The sequence below is a fragment of the Brienomyrus brachyistius genome, chromosome 4, assembly GCF_023856365.1.
Source record: "Brienomyrus brachyistius isolate T26 chromosome 4, BBRACH_0.4, whole genome shotgun sequence".
Taxonomy (NCBI): domain Eukaryota; kingdom Metazoa; phylum Chordata; class Actinopteri; order Osteoglossiformes; family Mormyridae; genus Brienomyrus; species Brienomyrus brachyistius.
Window position 1 is genome coordinate 23,247,739 of NC_064536.1, and position 17,229 is coordinate 23,264,967.

The 17,229-nt window shown below is 44.9% G+C and overlaps 1 protein-coding gene across 1 annotated transcript in view; it reads left to right on the top strand.

Moving 5' to 3' along the window:
• Positions 1-17,229, top strand: part of LOC125739853 (polymeric immunoglobulin receptor-like) — a 187,209-nt gene that overhangs the window by 59,279 nt on the left and 110,701 nt on the right. Inside the window, exons 2-5 of the mRNA XM_049010372.1 lie at positions 1,257-1,385; positions 7,860-8,183; positions 9,503-9,823; positions 13,917-14,243. Coding sequence (XP_048866329.1) covers positions 1,340-1,385; positions 7,860-8,183; positions 9,503-9,823; positions 13,917-14,243 — 1,018 coding nt within the window. The 5' untranslated portion in view covers positions 1,257-1,339. The remainder of the gene's footprint in view (positions 1-1,256; positions 1,386-7,859; positions 8,184-9,502; positions 9,824-13,916; positions 14,244-17,229) is intronic.

The following is a 17,229-nucleotide window of genomic DNA, read 5'->3' on the forward strand; positions in this document are numbered from 1 at the left end:
CATTCTGTCACAACATATGGGACGAAATGACTTCAGGGCAGGTGTTTGGCAAAACAAAAAGGGGGTTTTTATTAAACTATTCACACAGGGACTGCAAATTAACACGACCGCAGGATCAGAATGTGAAGGTTAGGACAAAGAAGGACATGGACTGACAGGACAAGTGATGTTTATCACCAGACAAGCAATGACTAGACAAACAGGTGCTTGTATACATAGACTAATGAGGGGCAACAAGCACCAGGTGTAGCCCATCATGGTCACGTGAGGGAGGAGACAGGAGGGTCAGGCAGACATGGCAGGCAGGATGTGACATCACTGTTTTATATCTTGCAGTTTATTTCAGTTTACTTGTGAAGCTGCAGAAAATGGCTGTGAGTCACATGACTAACATAGGAAAGTAGGCAAGCAGAAGATTTATGTTTTTTTCTCTCTTTGGCTGCAATTGCAGTTAAGAGCAACTGGACTGCAACAGTGAAATGATGGATCTTGAGGCCTTACTGTCAGGAGCCCATGTCTTCTGTTGGTCTTGCTGTGCTTCCTCAAAGTCCCTCTGTGTCTTTAGCTCATCATGATATTATATATCTGACTGATACACCTGCTATCTCAGCACTCCTGAGTGTTGGCTTTGAATGAAACCATGACTGTGTCTGCGTGCAGTTTGCAGGCTTCCTCTGATCACATGGCATTTCTCCAGCTTACAGTGCCCTGCAATGGACTTACGTGCTGTTAATAATAATAATAATTCATACTTTATTGATCCCTCTGTGGGGAAATTGTCTTTACGCCTCCCTCAGCTTGCTCCATGTAGAGTAAGCTGTCCGCAAAGGGCTGCCACCCGGAATGGCGCCCAGGGAGCTGGGGGTTACAGGCCTCGCTCAAGTACCCACAGACATGCTGTGGCTGGGTTTGTGCCTGTGACCTGCTGTTTACAGGCACAGCCCACTGCACCACATGCTGTCACCCCTGTTGAAGGTTTAGCTCACTTTACACTGTGTGCTTCCAGCATTAGGATCCAGATAATTATAGTAATAATAAATAACTATGATAAACAGAGAAATTCAAGGTCTTCTTTATTCATGCAGATTTTTTATTTTGTGAACTGAGTCTGTGCATTGATAGTTGATTTAATTCTCTACACACTAATAATAATGGTCTGACTTTCTGAAGGGCTAAACATTCAGCCTTGTGGTTTTCTCACTTCCTGTTTAAAATGTCCACTCCCTCTTCGCTCTGCCTGCTGTGTGTAAGAATAGAAACGACAGAGACAGTGAAGGTACAGAGGATGAGGAAGTGAGTGTCACTCTCCACAGATCTGGGCTCAGTGACACACACACGCATGGATCCTCTGATGCTCCTGTTTCTCCTCATCGCTGGGCTCACAGGTGAGTGTCACTCATTACAGTGAACTGAGTAGAGATCTCTCTCCTGCTCCTCACACACTGTCAGCTACAGGATGGAGATCAGGATCGAGATCTGGTCAGGAGAAATAGCAAAATATCAATTTTGAAGAGATTCACCTGCCTTGTGTAACGTTGTCTTGGAAATTTTGAATATTTTTTGGATTCCTATGGTTGTATTCATGGGCGTCGTTAGGCCAGATCAATCAGGGCTGTAGCTCTGAGTATTTTACCCCCGATGCCAATCTTCCTTCAAAAGAGAAAAAAGTCAAACCCCTGGTAACTTGACTCAGTCCCTGATCTGTTCAGTAGCTGGAAACTCCCCTGGGTGTTTGTATCAAAAAATTTGTAATTCCTATACTAATATTTCAAAAACCAATTTACCATGTATCAGGTTACTGATGATATAGATTTAATATCTAAATACTCAGTGTAATACTGCCCTGTCTTTCTTTAGTAACCAAGCAGTATAAAGACTCCGTTAGTGCAAATAAAATGCCCTTGTCCCTTGTATCCTTTGATGTTCTGTGAGGTGTACGATTATCTTACTGGGGTCATTTCAGCAGCACAGGTGGTTATGTGAGCAGACAGCCGGGATGCCGTCAGTCATTTCTGTGTGTACAGTCAGAGGGGTCTAAACACCCAGCTTCATGTGCTACTGCAGCAGGTCTCTGTTTATAAGGGGTGAAGATCAGCCTCAAGCCCACTTCATTCTTCCCTTTTCCATGTGGCTTTCAGGGTGCAGACAGTCATAAATTACCTGCATAGTAAAAATTTAAAAATTGATATGCAGATACTTCCTCTTACAACAATTCTTCTTCCTCTGCTGTATTTTGGTTGGTCTATGAAAGTCAGTGCTGCCACCTACTGGAAAGATCTAGTCCGTTATCTTACACAAGTGCAGTCGACATGCACCAATGTGCATGATCTCCACCAAACAAAAAATCTGGGCTAAACATGCATCATCAACAGATATCTGGCGTAATCCCTTCATGACGAAATTTATGTCACCTCACCCTGTGTGATACTGAAAGAATAAATTGGTCTTCAGGGGTGGAGATTAGACCTGCTTGTCTTTCACTCTGCAGCAGGTTTGCAGGGCTAGTTAAGGTCTAGCTGTTAGACACTGGGGGCAGCGTGGGGGCCTCACACCTCCAGGCTTGTGGTTTTGGTATGTGGCCCAGCTCTCTGTGTAGAGTTTACATGTTCTTCCTGTATATATACTGGTTTCCTATGAGGTCTCTGGTTTCATATCTAAAGTCACATGGTCTAGGTGAAGTGGTGCCTCTAAAAGTGCCCATAGTGACTGTGTGTGAGTGTTTGCCTTGTGACAGATTGGCATCCTGTCCTGGATTTTCCTCTGCCTTGTGCCCTGTGCTGCCTTATATCAGCTCAATGCTCCCTGTACTTTACTGACTCTGTACTGGATATGTATGTAGAAAATGAATGAATGAATGAATGAATGAATGAATGAATGAATGAATGAATGAATGAACTAAAATATGTGTAGACCTTTATTAATTGTTATTTGCACACATTTATTAATCGCCAATATCACATTGCATGAGTACGAGTTGGAATCTTCTTCCTGCCTTCCCCCATCTTGCACTCCATAGCTCAGGGCTGATAGCACAGGGGCAGCCGATGTGTGGCCCCCCGGAGATGGGGGTTATGGGCCTTGGTGAAGGACCCACAGACATGTGACTGTTCTGCTGAGGCTGGGTCTCGAACTGGTGACCTTCCGATCACGTTTGCAGTTTATGTATCTTGCTGCTGTATGAAAAATTTCCCCCCAGGATCAATTAAGTTCATGTGATCATATATTAATATATGATTCCCCAGATGATGTAGACTTACAGCAAAAGGGTCACGGGATTTGAAACTATCATGTGGTATCAGGTACAACATGCAGGTCTGTGCAATATGGACTGTGTCAGATTTAGATAGAAGTGGCTTTTATAATATAACTTTCATTAATCCACAGATTTGATTTTTACATATTCTCTGCATAATCTGGTTAAAATTGAGGGATCTAGCGTTACCCCTGACAACTTCCAACCATTGCATGGATATACACTGACCACTGCTGCAGCAAAGTGCATCATGGGACCCAAACCACAGCGACCACAAGCTGGTCTCAGCCCTGGGATCTCATAACATATTTCACAGCATCACAATTTTGGCTTTAGATTCAAGAATAGTTTCTTCCTCCAAACCATCCTCATCATCAACAGCTAAATCCAGGCTGCTGTAATACTATTTGCACCTGTGGAGTTTGTGAATTATAGTGATAAAAGTATCAGAAAGGTATTTCTCTGCAGTACTGCATGTCTATCAGTTGTCTGTTAATATTTTAATGGGTACTGTTAGTCATTCATTGTATGTTATATCTGAGCAAGTAATCTGTCTAAAGCAGTTGTAGAATATGGCAAATAAAACATCTTTTTTTTCAATTTTCTATATAAATTGTATTCCAGTATCAGCAAAATAATTAATATATTATCCATTCTATAGCTCTTGGCATCAATGCATGTTATCAGTATCAATGCATAAAAAACCACCTTGAATTCTAAACTGACATCATATAAAGTTTTTGGTTCGTCTGATTTTCATGCATAACTTGCAGTTTACCAGGGTAATGTCTTGGATTTATCTAAGATGATATTTGATATTTCATGACTAATGAAAATATTGTCAGTCTAATGGACAAATAGCTTTTACTACCTTGAGTACTTTCAAGAAAAGCACAGGCTGAAATTACAGTTCACAGCCACACGAGGGCAGCAAAGCTATGGACACTGTGTGTCAACGTAGTAAATGAGAATGTGAGCCCTCTGGTGGTGAAACAGTATAAATACTTTTGCAGTCAGTCTATGAAAATGAAAGGTACTGTAGATCATTGTATGCGGGCGCTGGGGAATGTAAAATAAAATAGTGACTGGAGACAAGTACCCGCTCCCGATCACAGTTGCATGTTTAAGGTAAACAGACAGACAACAGAGACTTTTTAATACATTATGAATAATAATCTTAATACATTTATAAGTTTAAATTCTAATTGCTCCTTTATGACTGCTGCCCTGACCAGGATAAGCAGCTGGATGATAAATGAATGAATGAATGAATGAATGACCCCTGCTGTAAAATGAAATACTCTCAGTATTCCGTAATCACAAATAAGCTGAACAGATAGACTTTATTGAATGATTTTTGTTTTTACATTAAATGCTTTTACCAGGGGCATGGTGGTGCAGTGGTTAGCACTGTTGCCTCACACCTCTGGGACCCGGGTTCGAGTCTCCGCCTGGGTGACATGTGTGTGGAGTTTGCATGATCTCCCCATGTCGTTGTGGGGTTTCCTCCGGGTGCTCCGGTTTCCCCCTCCCCAGTCCAAAAACATGCTGAGGCTAATTGGACTTGCTAAATTGCCCGTAGGTGTGCATGTGAGAGTGAATGGTGTGTGAGTGTGCCCTGCGATGGGCTGGCCCCCCATCCTGGGTTGTTCCCAGCCTCGTGCCCATTGCTTCCGGGATAGGCTCTGGACCCCCCGCGACCCAGTAGGATAAGCGGTTTGGAAAATGGATGGATGGATGGATATATTTGCAGTAAAGAACAGAGCGATAAACTTATATTTGTATATTGCACTGTTTAGGTATGTACATGAAACGCAAACTCGCCTGTAAGTAAATGGTAGCGTTTTTGTACTTTCAGTTTTACACTTTCCCTGCTCAGTAAACATGTGTACAAAGGAACACGCTGTCTTCAGAGTCTTGATGTGGGAAAGAGTTAGCTGGCTGTCTAGTCATACAGGACATGTAATGAGGGCAGCACAACAGTACAACCTCACATACTTGTCAGACAGCTTATATCTTGTTTTCATTTGGATCGTCAGCTCATTAGATGGATTATCAGTTTCCTCTCTAACAGAACTCAGACAGTAGTTATATATGGCTGAACATCTGAATCCATCTCTGCCTCCACTGGCTCACTGCAGAGTTGTGTACTTTCTCCTTTACTTTTTACTCTGCATACTGCTGATAACAGTGTCATCATGCCTCTTCTCAGTTGGTCAGATCATTCGCATGAACCCATAATACAAGAATCTGTAGACTGGTGTGATAAATCCTTTCTGGATTGAAATGTGTCCAAATCAAAAGATATGATCGTCTCACTAAACCACATTCACATTCCGCAACAGCAATTCATGGCACTAATGTTAGAGTTGCCCAGACCTACAAATACTTGGGTACTGTGTTTGATAACAGACTGAGATTTAGTGACAATACAGAGATCACTGTGGAAAAGTCCAGCAGTGACTGTATTTCCTACGTAAATTAAAGCCCTTTGGAGTAGATCAAAGACTACAGACAATGTTTTATTCTTCTTTTATTGAAAGTATTTTAATGTTTTTATTTGCTGGTTTAAATCTGTCAAATATTAACTACATGCTGTTATTAACTAAATTAAAGAATTTAAGTTTTTAAAGAATCAACTACATGCTGTTATTAACCTTTATTGGACAAACACAAAGATCTCTAGTGCAGGTTAATGTAAACAAATAGGAGTAAGTTTGTGTTTGTTCCAGAAGCCATCAGACTGGTGAACAGTAACAGTGCAGGTGATGGTCAGTGTAGCTTGTAAAGTTGCACTTTAACTAAACTTAATGTCACATGCTTGTCTACATAACTATGTATGCATGTATTTTTATTTTAGTGTGGCTGCTTTTGAATTGAATTTTATAAACAGTGTTAAAGCAGTTAGTAGGGGCGTTAGTAGTGTTGTTTTTGAAAATACCGTATACCGTGGCATAATGTTTGGACAGTATAAATGATCTGGACAGTAAAAATATAAAAAATAGATAAGCGGATACCTGCACATCTCCTGCAACAGTTATTCTTCCTCTGCTCTTTCTTGGTTGACCTCTACTCTGTGAAAGTCAGTGCTGCCACCTACTGGAAACATCTAGCCAATCTCCGGCATATAATAAAAATCTGGGCTACATGTGGCTGATGATGAATTTTACGTCACCTCACCCTGTGCATGACTGAAAGCACGTGCAGGAAAGGAAAGTATGAACTGGCCTTCAGATTAGACCTGCTTGTCTTTCACTCTGCAGCAGGTTTGCAGAGCTAGTTAAGGTCTAGCTGTTAGACACTGGGGGCAGCGTGGGGGCCTCACACCTCCAGGCTTGTGGTTTTGGTATCTGGCCCAGCTCTCTGTGTAGAGTTTGCATGTTCTTCCTGTATATATACTGGTTTCCTATGAGGTCTCTGGTTTCATATCTAAAGTCACATGGTCTAGGTGAAGTGGTGCCTCTAAAAGTGCCCATAGTGACTGTGTGTGAGTGTTTGCCCTCTGACAGATTGGCATCCTGTCCTGGGTGTTCCCCTGCCTTTGTGACAGACTGGCATCCTGTCCTGGGTGTTCCCCTGTCTTTGTGACAGACTGGCATCCTGTCCTGGGTGTTCCCCTGCCTTTGTGACAGACTGCCATCCTGTCCTGGGTGTTCCCCTGCTTTTGTGACAGACTGCCATCCTGTCCTGGGTCTTCCCCTGCCTTTGTGACAGACTGGCATCCTGTCCTGGGTCTTCCCCTGCCTTTGTGACAAACTGCCATCCTGTCCTGGGTGTTCCCCTTCCTTTGTGACAGACTTGCATCCTGTCCTGGGTGTTCCCCTGTCTCTGTGACAGACTGGCATCCTGTCCTGGGTGTTCCCCTGCCTTTGTGACAGACTGGCATCCTGTGCTGGGTGTTCCCCTGCCTTTGTGACAGACTGGCATCCTATCTGGGTGTTCCCCTGCCTTTGTGACAGACTGGCATCCTGTCCTGGGTGTTCCCCTGCCTTTGTGAGAGACTGGCATCCTGTCCTGGGTGTTTCCCTGCCTTTGTGACAGACTGGCATGCTGTCCTGGGTGTTCCCCTGCCTTTGTGACAGACTGGCATCCTGTCCTGGGTGTTCCCCTGCCTTTGTGAGAGACTGGCATCCTGTCCTGGGTGTTCCCCTGCCTTTGTGACAGACTGGCATCCTGTCCTGGGTGTTCCACTTTCTTTGTTACAGACTAGCATCCTGTCCTGTGACTTAAGGTCCTGCTTTTCCTCTAAAAGACCGTACAACAGGGCTGCCTAAATGGCAAATTCTGGACTGAAACACAATTTTGTTTAGCCCCCCCCCCCATACCTGGTCTGTAAATGATGTGGACCTTGGCTATGTTCCCCTGATGGGGATGACAGCTGAGTGACCCTCCCCTAGAACACACCTGCTTTCTTTTCCTGTGTCTTTCCCTTGTTCTTATGGCAAAATGACAGTCTTGCTGTTTCACCTCCTCACTGTCCTCTTAAATCCATCTCTCTGTGCCATGAGTCCTGGTACAAGTGTTACACAAACTGATAACATATAATATTAACCAGAGATACTGTGATGCTGAAAATGTGAATTCAGTTGGTTGTTTTTCCCCACAGGTGCTGAAAGTGTGTCCTCAGTGGGATCAGTGTCTGTACAGAGAGGAGGATCTGTCACCATCCCATGTTTCTATGAAGACAGATATAAAACACATGTGAAATACTGGTGCAATGGGAGTGACTGGAGTTCATGTACTCCAAAAGTACGCAGTGACTCTCTACAGAAGAGCAATGAAGTGTCAATCAGAGATGATCCTGAGCAGCGAGTCTTCACTGTGACCATGAACAATCTGACAGCTGTGGACTCTGGTTACTACTGCTGTGGTGTGGAGATCAGCAGAGGTCCAGCTGTGAGAACATGGGTTTATCTGTCAGTCACTGAGGGTAAGATGTCTGTACTGCAGACTGTAGCCAATGAGATGCACATGTCATTCAGGGAGAAAGGAAGGACATTAACACAAAAAATTCAAGTGAAAATATTTTAATATACAAGAGGCACCAAATTTTACGTTTGATAAGTACCATGAATGAGACCTGGGAGAAGTAACAGTGTCAGTTTAAATGGGCTACTTCAGGGTGTTAAATATGATAAGTAATATGCTAAGATGTGTCCTTTAGTGTAAATTGATTTTAAATAAATTTAATAGAAACAGATTAATATATAACTTAACATACAGCAAAGAAGCATCTGTTCAGCTCTGTTATTGATGTTTGGCCAATATATATAAATTTGAATAAGTGTATTCCAGCAAAGGAGGATTTTGTGAACTAATCTTAATCTAAATGATAAGTTAATAATTTATTGCATTTTTATTTTGGCAAATATAGTGGCAGGAAATTAATACAACAAATTTAAATAATCTACAGAATGACATAATATGACCTGCAGTGGGCTGGTACTGACCTTTTATTAATATGTGTATAAATGGTGTAAGAGGGAGTGAGAGTTAATCAGCTGGGTAATTTTCATACTGTCCCTGCAGGTGTGTCCACACTGAACACGGTGACTGTACAGAGAGGAGGATCTGTCACCATCCCATGTTCCTATGACAACATGTATCAACAACATGAGAAATACTGGTGCAGAGGGAGTGACTGGAGTTCATGTACTCCCATAGTACACAGTGATTCTACACAGATAAGTGGTGAAGTGTCGATCAGAGATGATCCTGACCAGCGAGTCTTCACTGTGACCATCAACAATCTGAAACCTGGGGACTCTGGTACCTACTGGTGTGGTGTGGAGATCAGCAGAGGTTCAGCTATGGGATCACGGGTTTCCCTGTCAGTCCCTGAGGGTAAGATGTCTGTACTGCAGACTGTAGTCAATGAGATGCACAGTATGTAACATGTCATTCAGACAGAAAGGAAGGACATTAACACGAATACAGGAGAAAATATTTTAATAAATAGTTGAAACCAAAAATTTACATAACCTTCAGAAAAAGACACAAAAACGTTTTTTCTCACTGCCGGACATTTAATCAGAGTAAATCTGTTTTAGGTCAGTTAGGATCAGCAATTTTTTGTTTTTGTTAAATGTCAGAATAAAGAGAGAATTTTATTTTTTATCCTTTTGTCCTTTGCTTTAGCTTCATATGCGTATGAAATATATGTGTATAAAATTAACATAACTGGCTCATATTCATGACTATTTTATTGTTATGTAAATGTCACAGTGTTCCTTCCTAATCTGTTTTCAGGTTCCCCAGGGCTGTCAGTGGACAAACAGGAGGTGACGGGTGTGGAAGGAGACAGTGTCACTGTTCAGTGTCGCTATACGGACAGTTACAGTCAGAAGCGGTGGTGTAAGGTCAGGCGCTCCTGTGTATCAAGGTCTTCGGGTTTGGATGGGAGGCCTGTCCTGATCAGGGATGACAAAGTAAAGAAAGTCTTCAGTGTGACAATGAGGGGACTGGAGAGGAAGGACACAGGCTGGTACTGGTGTGATGATGATGGATACTGGCAGATCCCAGTTCATATTACTGTCAGTCTGAGAACTACAACCACAACTAGCACTGAACGTAAGTATTTACCTAAAATATGATTGTGAATCATTTATGTTTAAATTTGCTTAGATAAATAGTAAATGAGCCCAACAGCCTTACTCATGAAGGGGGCCTGTGTGTTTTGCTGGATAAATTGGTGGTGGGGGGGTTGTTTTCCAGGGAATAACCAGGGCAGATCCAACCGCTGTCTGACACCCAATCAGCACAAGGCTCTATATTATACAGCTCTGGAAAAAATTAAGATATCACTCCTATATTTTTAAACCGATCAGCTTCTTAAAATCCTAGTTTAATCCTGGATCTGCTGGCAGAAGGTTACACTGCGCAGCAGGCTGCTTCCAGGCTCAAAGTTACTAAGACAGCAGTAACAAGAACAAAACAAAGCAGGAGACACTGGGAACGACCAGAAACTACAGTATCCATGTAGAGGGTAGAAGCAGCTTTTTAATGCCAGAGACGAATGTCAACTTATACGGCTGTGACTCATAAATCAGAGGATGACCTCATGTGACCTTAAAGAACATTAAATGGTGTGAAGTGCAAGGAATAAAGCAAGTAAGAGGTTTTTCATCAATGAGAAACAGGGAAGAGCCAGGTTGGAGTTTACCAGAAAAAGTACATTATACAGAGACACTTTCCCAAAAACTGAGAAATAAGTGAAACCAAATGTAAAGAGGGGAGGAGAATTTAGATACTGGAGATGCCAGTTTATACATGGAGATGATCTCAGCAGAGAGCCAATTAGATTACATACATGGATGTTAACCATGTTAACCACACTGACCGTGTTTGAGGTTTTTGAGGATCCACAATCATAACCTTAGTCCCATTCGCCAGGTTGGCTGCGTCCATCTGCCATTTCTGCCTGTTCTGGAGGGTTAGTAGGTCATACCTGGTCTGGAGGGTTAGCAGGTCATCCCTGGTCTGGAGGGTTAGCAGGTCGTCCCTGGTCTGGAGGGTTAGCAGGTCGTCCCTGATGAAGCTCCTCCAGAGCTGGTCAGCAAGTACCTGGCTCCATCTCCTTCGGCTGAGTCGCTCTGATGTGGGGTAGATCACCTGAGGAAGGGCTGAATTTGGCCGCCCCATCAGGGGAGTATTGGGTGAGATGGGATCAGGATCAGCTACATCCTAGGACACTTAATCCCTTCTTCGTTAGCTAGTACAGTCCGCAGTATGTGAGCCTAAGGTGCTGTACAAGGCTGCCTTCACTGAGCAGGTGGAGCACTAGGTGGATTAATGTGGGAAGTGATTTTCTGGACTGCCAGTTGCTCCTTTATAGAGGATCCTAAAGCATTAAGAGCCTCTCAGCTCAGTACTACAGTGGCTCCCTTAAACTTGGTGCCCTGGCTTCCCTCTCCCTGCAGTACAGTTACATAATGACGAGGAATGAGTCTGTGTCAAGGCTAAGCATGACATCTAGGTACAACACTCTTGTAGTGACACACTTATAAATGATTCCCCAGTGATTCTCCTGTCTCTTACCAGTCTTCACTAACACTGCATCCTGGGCTCTGCCATGGCATGTGTGTAGGCGGCTTCCTATCCTAATTAGGCTTGTGTCAAACTAAGGTGTGAGCTACACCAACCTACTGTTGATAGTCAGAGCTTCAAGACAAGCGTACTCTTCAGGGAGACTCAATCTCCACACGTCAGAGGAGTTTCAGTTCAGCTGCTCTAAAATCATCAGCCATGGGGCTGCAGCCTCTGGTGGCTGCCCTGTCAGACTGCTGAGCAACGGGTTTCACTGGGGCAGTGAAGGATTGGTAATGACCTTCAGCCACTGGAAAAAAAAAAAACGTAATACTGTTCCACTCCATCCAAACCAGTGTGGTGCTGAGGTAATCTGCTGTATCAGCATACGCTCCTTACCACGTTCTCTCTTTTTCATTAAATGCAGAAGAAGGGATCACCTATTATGGTTTTTGTCACTTCCTGTTTGAGTGCAGAGGTTAAATGTAGACTGACCGGATGATTTCAGAACTGACTGCAGTCTTCTTTTTGTCCACTATGTGGCAGCAGTATACAGGAATGGTTTTATTCTGTCTTGTGGCTGATGTGTGTATAAATTCATATACGTAGATAGCATGGAATTCTGCACCCAACTTTGTCTTATGGATTTAGGTTGGAGTGAATTATATATTAACAACAGTATGTCAGAATTATATTATACACGATTGTTACGATCCTCAGTCTAGGATTGAGGACCGTCAGAAAGGTAAAGGGAAAGGAGAGGGGAAAACGAGACAACCAGGGTATGGGAAAGGGGAACACGGGACACAAAGGGATATTTTTTTGTATTTTTTTATATTTATTCACAAAGACTTTCACAAACAATAGGGTAACAGACTTCGGGAGTGACACCGCCAAAACAATAAACAAAACAGCACTACCGAACCCGTCCACGACTAAACTAATTCTAAACAAAACGAAAAAGATGAGAAAAGAAATGACACAGACTAATCCTAATTCCCTAACCAAAACACAGAATAAGCCACACGTACACAAAACAAAATAGCAGTAACTCCCTACGTACTTAACAGAAATGAACATACAGAACACACCAAAGCCGAAACACAGTAACCAAAGGGGCGAGGCAAAGAGAATAGTCAGGAGGAAGGCAAGAGACGAAAACCAGGAAACCAAAAACTGTCATACACGAGTAATCCAAAAGAATGCAATCAAACCAACAACAAAATCCAACCAAAAGCAGAGCTGCTGCTACTCTCCCGCCACGGCTTTTTCAATCATAAAGGCGGAAGTAGCGTCGAAGCTCAGGGCGTGGCCAGGTCCGGGAGGCGGAGTCACAGGCAGCCGGACAACGATCAGGACAATCCCTCCCCAAACCTTACGGCACGTAACACGATATTTTGACCAGAATGTTAATCAGAAAAATATTCAGATTTGTAGATATAGCCATGCGTAGTTAAATGAACAGGAAATCTGACAGGAATGGATTCCTAAGAGAACTTTGTGACAGACTGGCATCCTGTCCTGGGTGTTCCCCTGCCTTTGTGACAGACTGGCATCCTGTCCTGGGTGTTCCCCTGCCTTTGTGACAGACTGGCATCCTATCCTGGGTGTTCCCCTGCCTTTATGACAGACTGGCATCCTGTCCTGGGTGTTCCCCTGCCTTTGTGACAGACTGGCATCCTGTCCTGAGTGTTCCCCTGCCTTTGTGACAGACTGGCATCCTGTCCTGGGTGTCCCCCTGCCTTTGTGACAGACTGGCATCCTGTCCTGGGTGTTCCCCTTCCTTTGTGACAGACTGGCATCCTGTCCTGGGTGTTCCCCTGCCTTTGTGACAGACTGGCATCTTGTCCTGGGTGTTCCCCTGCCTTTGTGACAGACTGGCATCCTATCCTGGGTGTTCCCCTGTCTTTGTGACAGACTGGCATCCTGTCCTGGGTGTTCCCCTGCCTTTGTGACAGACTGGCATCCTGTCCTGGGTGTTCCCCTGCCTTTGTGACAGACTGGCATCCTGTCCTGGGTGTTTCCCTGCCTTGTGCCCTGTGCTGCCTCAGATCAGCTCCACTGATTCTGTACTGGATACGCATGTGGAAGATGGATCACTAAGCTAAAATTCAGTTCAGTACTTATCGTATGCCATTGAAAAGTCAAAAATGACTGAATTTGATGTATTTACAATTACAGCCTTAGTGTTAAAGGGGTGTGGTCACCACAAAGTGATGATCCCATTCATTCTCCTCACTGTGCCTTTATTACCAGCGACTTAAGCTACTGGTTTTCCTCTCAGACCCTAAAACAGGGCTGCCCAAATGGCAAATGCTGCACTGAAACAATTCAATCCAGTCCCCCCCCCCCCCAGCCCTGGTCAGTAAATGATGTGGACCATGGCTATGTGCCCCTGATGGGGATGATAGCTGAGTGACCCTCCCCTAGAACATACCTGCTTTGTTTTCCTGTGTCTTTCCCTTGTTCTTATGGCAAAATGACAGTCTTGCTGTTTCACCTCCTCACTGTCCTCTTAAACCCATCTCTCTGTGCCATGACTCCTGGTACAAGTGTTACACATACTGATAATATATAATATTAACCAGAGATACTGTGATGCTGAAAATGTGAATTCAGATGGTTGTTTTCCCCACAGGTGCTGACAGTGTGTCCTCAGTGGGACGGGTGACTGTACAGAGAGGAGGATCTGTCACCATCCCATGTTTCTATGAGAAGATATATCAACAACATCTGAAATACTGGTGCAGAGATTATTATTCTTCAGATTCATGTACTCCCATAGTACGCAGTGACTCTCCACAGACGAAGGATGACGTGTCAATCAGAGATGATCCTGACCAGCGAGTCTTCACTGTGAGCATGAACAATCTGCAAACTGGGGACTCCAATTACTACTGGTGTGGTGTGGAGATCAGCAGAGGTTCAGCTGTGGGAACATGGATGCAGCTGTCAGTCACTGCGGGTAAGATGTCTGTACTGCAGACTGTAGCCAATGAGATGCACAGTATGTAACATGTCATTCAGACTTAAAGGTAGGACATTAACACAAACACAGAAGAAAATATTTTAATATACAAGAGGAACCAAATTTTAGTTTTGATCAACACCGTAAATAACACCTGGGAGAAATAACAATGAATGTGCTACTTCAGAGGGTTTAATATGAGAAGCAATATTCTCTGGTTTAGTTTTAAGTGAATGTAAAATTCATAAAAGCATAAATATATAAATAAACATACAGTAAAAGAGGCTCAGTTGGGCTGTCGGTTACTGTTATTGGCATATAAATGTAAATTTAAATAAACAGGAAAGCAAAACAGGATATTGTAGGCTAATTCTATACTATAATCAGTTAATCATTCATTAAACTTTTATTTTTGCAAATACAGTGATAATAAGTAAAACATTTAATCAAAACAAGTTGTTTCATTGGGGGCCCATCGGACAGCAAGGTCGCATGTTGGGCTGGTGCCATCAGTGTAAATAGTGTAAATAGCTCTGCTTATTTATCCTGTATTGCGTTGTGTGTCTGTTGTGAGTATGACTGGCAGACATCAGGAAACCCCATCTTTGTAGCCTTCCTGTGCTTATCTGTGACTCTGGTACCCGAACCACACTGGTGTCAGACCTGAGGATAAAGGTGACAGAGCTCAGCAGGGAGCAGCATGACGTGGGACACGGCCGATCGCAGTGAAGACCCCCCTAAAGCTGCCCCGGTACAGTGGGTAATGGCCCCTGGAACCCTCCCAAGTACCGGTCCACCTGATGGCACGGCCCAATCACTGGTCCCCCAAGATGGGGGGCACCTGGTGATGCCACTGGAAGAGGAGGCACTGCGAGCTCTATTTAGCAGAGCCCCACCCCTACAGCTGAGCTGCACCCATCGTGCGCATGGCCATGGAGGAGGGGCAGCTGAAAGTCACGCTGACAGGACAATCGGTGGTACAAGAGGTCTGACTAGCCAGCACTGCTGACCCCTGTGTCATCAGACTGGATCTACTAGTATAGCTAGGGGCCGCCATCGATCTGCTGGGGGCCACCATCTGCTTTGGGTACAGATGTGGGGGTCCTCCAGTATGAGAGCAGTGGCCAGCAGCGGCCAGAGATAGCGATGGGGGAAGAGAGGAGGAGAGCCGTCCACCCGGTGGGGGGGAAAAGAGCTGCTCACAGCTCCTGAGGGAAAGTCTCCACCAGCCACATGACTGCAACTCCAGTCCAGACTGCGCTGAACAGCAGCACCACAGCAGGACCGTCTCCATAGACAGTGCAGGCTGTGCAGCAACTGTGGCAGTACAGCAATCAGCCCTGTTCATCTATCTGCATCCACACCAACTGCTTCTGGTGAAACTGCAAGTGTCTGAGCAGCAGATCCAATAACTGGTAGACAGGAGTCATCAAGCCTTCCCACAGTCCGTAAGCGGCACAGGCAGACCTTGTCACCAACAAGGATGGGTCATGTTAATTTTGCTTCAACTATCAACCATTGAATGAGGTGACAAGGAGGGACTCTTATGTGCTTCCATGCATCACTGGGTCAACATGGTTCAGCTCCTTAGACCTCCGGAGTGGCTACTGGCAGGTCGAACTGTCCCCAGTTAACCACCCCAAGACCGTGTTCACCATCGGTGAGAGGCTATGACACTTCTGGTCAGTTTCATTCAGCCCCTGTAACAGCCTGGTCACCTTCGAGAGGCTAATGGAGGCTAATGTCCCAGCTCACCTGGACCTAATGCGTCATCAACACTGATGACCTGCCGCTCCACGCCGCTGATTTTGCCTGGACATTGTGGAACTTAAAGACAGTGTTTGCAGGGACCCTCTGCGCAGGGTTGTGGCTGAACCCCCGGAAGTGCTCCCTCCTCCAGCGCATGATGCTCTTCCAGGGCCACATCATCAGAGGGAGGGCGTGGCCACCGACCCGCAGAAGACGGCCGCTGTGTGAGACTGGCCCCCTGCACAGACTGTAGCAGAGCTGCACAGCTTCCTGGGGATAGTGTCATATTACCAACACTTTGTAAGGACTTCGCCAGCATGGCAAACACAATGCACCGTCTACAGAAAAGGGAAGTGGTTTGCGTGGACAGATGCCTGAGCCGCGGCTTTTAACCAGCTCTGTGTGACGCTCACCGATGTCCCCATGCTAGAGTACCTGGACCCTCATCTCCTTTTCATTCTGGACATGGACACTAACAACGAGGGGCTGGGTGCTGTGCAATCACAGGCAGGACCGTGAAGGGAGCTTCTATCTAGGCCGGCAAGAACTTCCGTCTGTACCTCAGTGGCCAGTGGTTCTGGTTGTGGAAGGACCACAAATCACTTGGGGGTCCTGAGTTTCTGGTACTCAGAGGGACAGCTGGTCTGTTGGTTGGAGGTAATGGCTGAGTTTGAGTTTGAGGTCCAACATCACCCTGGGAAGCTGCATGGAAACATGGACACTCTGTCTCACTGACCCTGCAGCAGCTCACAGTGCAGGAGAACCAGGCCACCACCAAGACTTCATTTGCCAGCAGATCATCACAGAGCAGCACAGCAGCCCCATGCTGGCCAGGGTGAGGGAGCAGCTGGATGAAGGAGGGTGACTGGGTCGGGAGGTGATATCAGCCTCCGGTCCAGAGAACAAGGCCTATCACACCCAGTGGGGCACCCTGAGGAACACGAGGGCCTGCTGTTAAGCCGCAGCTGATCGCTGGACGGCGCAGGGGAGCAGCTGCTGGTGCCCCAGAGCCTGTGTAACCCAGTGTCTGGTTCTTTTGTTTAGGTAAAGTGTATATGATTAATCTGATTTGTATAGTTTTGGGGAGGATGTAGCAGATACTGAACTACAGTAGTAGTACAGAGGTTACAACGTGATTTTGAATTAATTAGTGGCTGGACAGATAGCTAGTAGCTGAAATTTAACGTACATAAATGTAAGGTAATCCATGCAGGGAGTAGAAATATAAAGTACA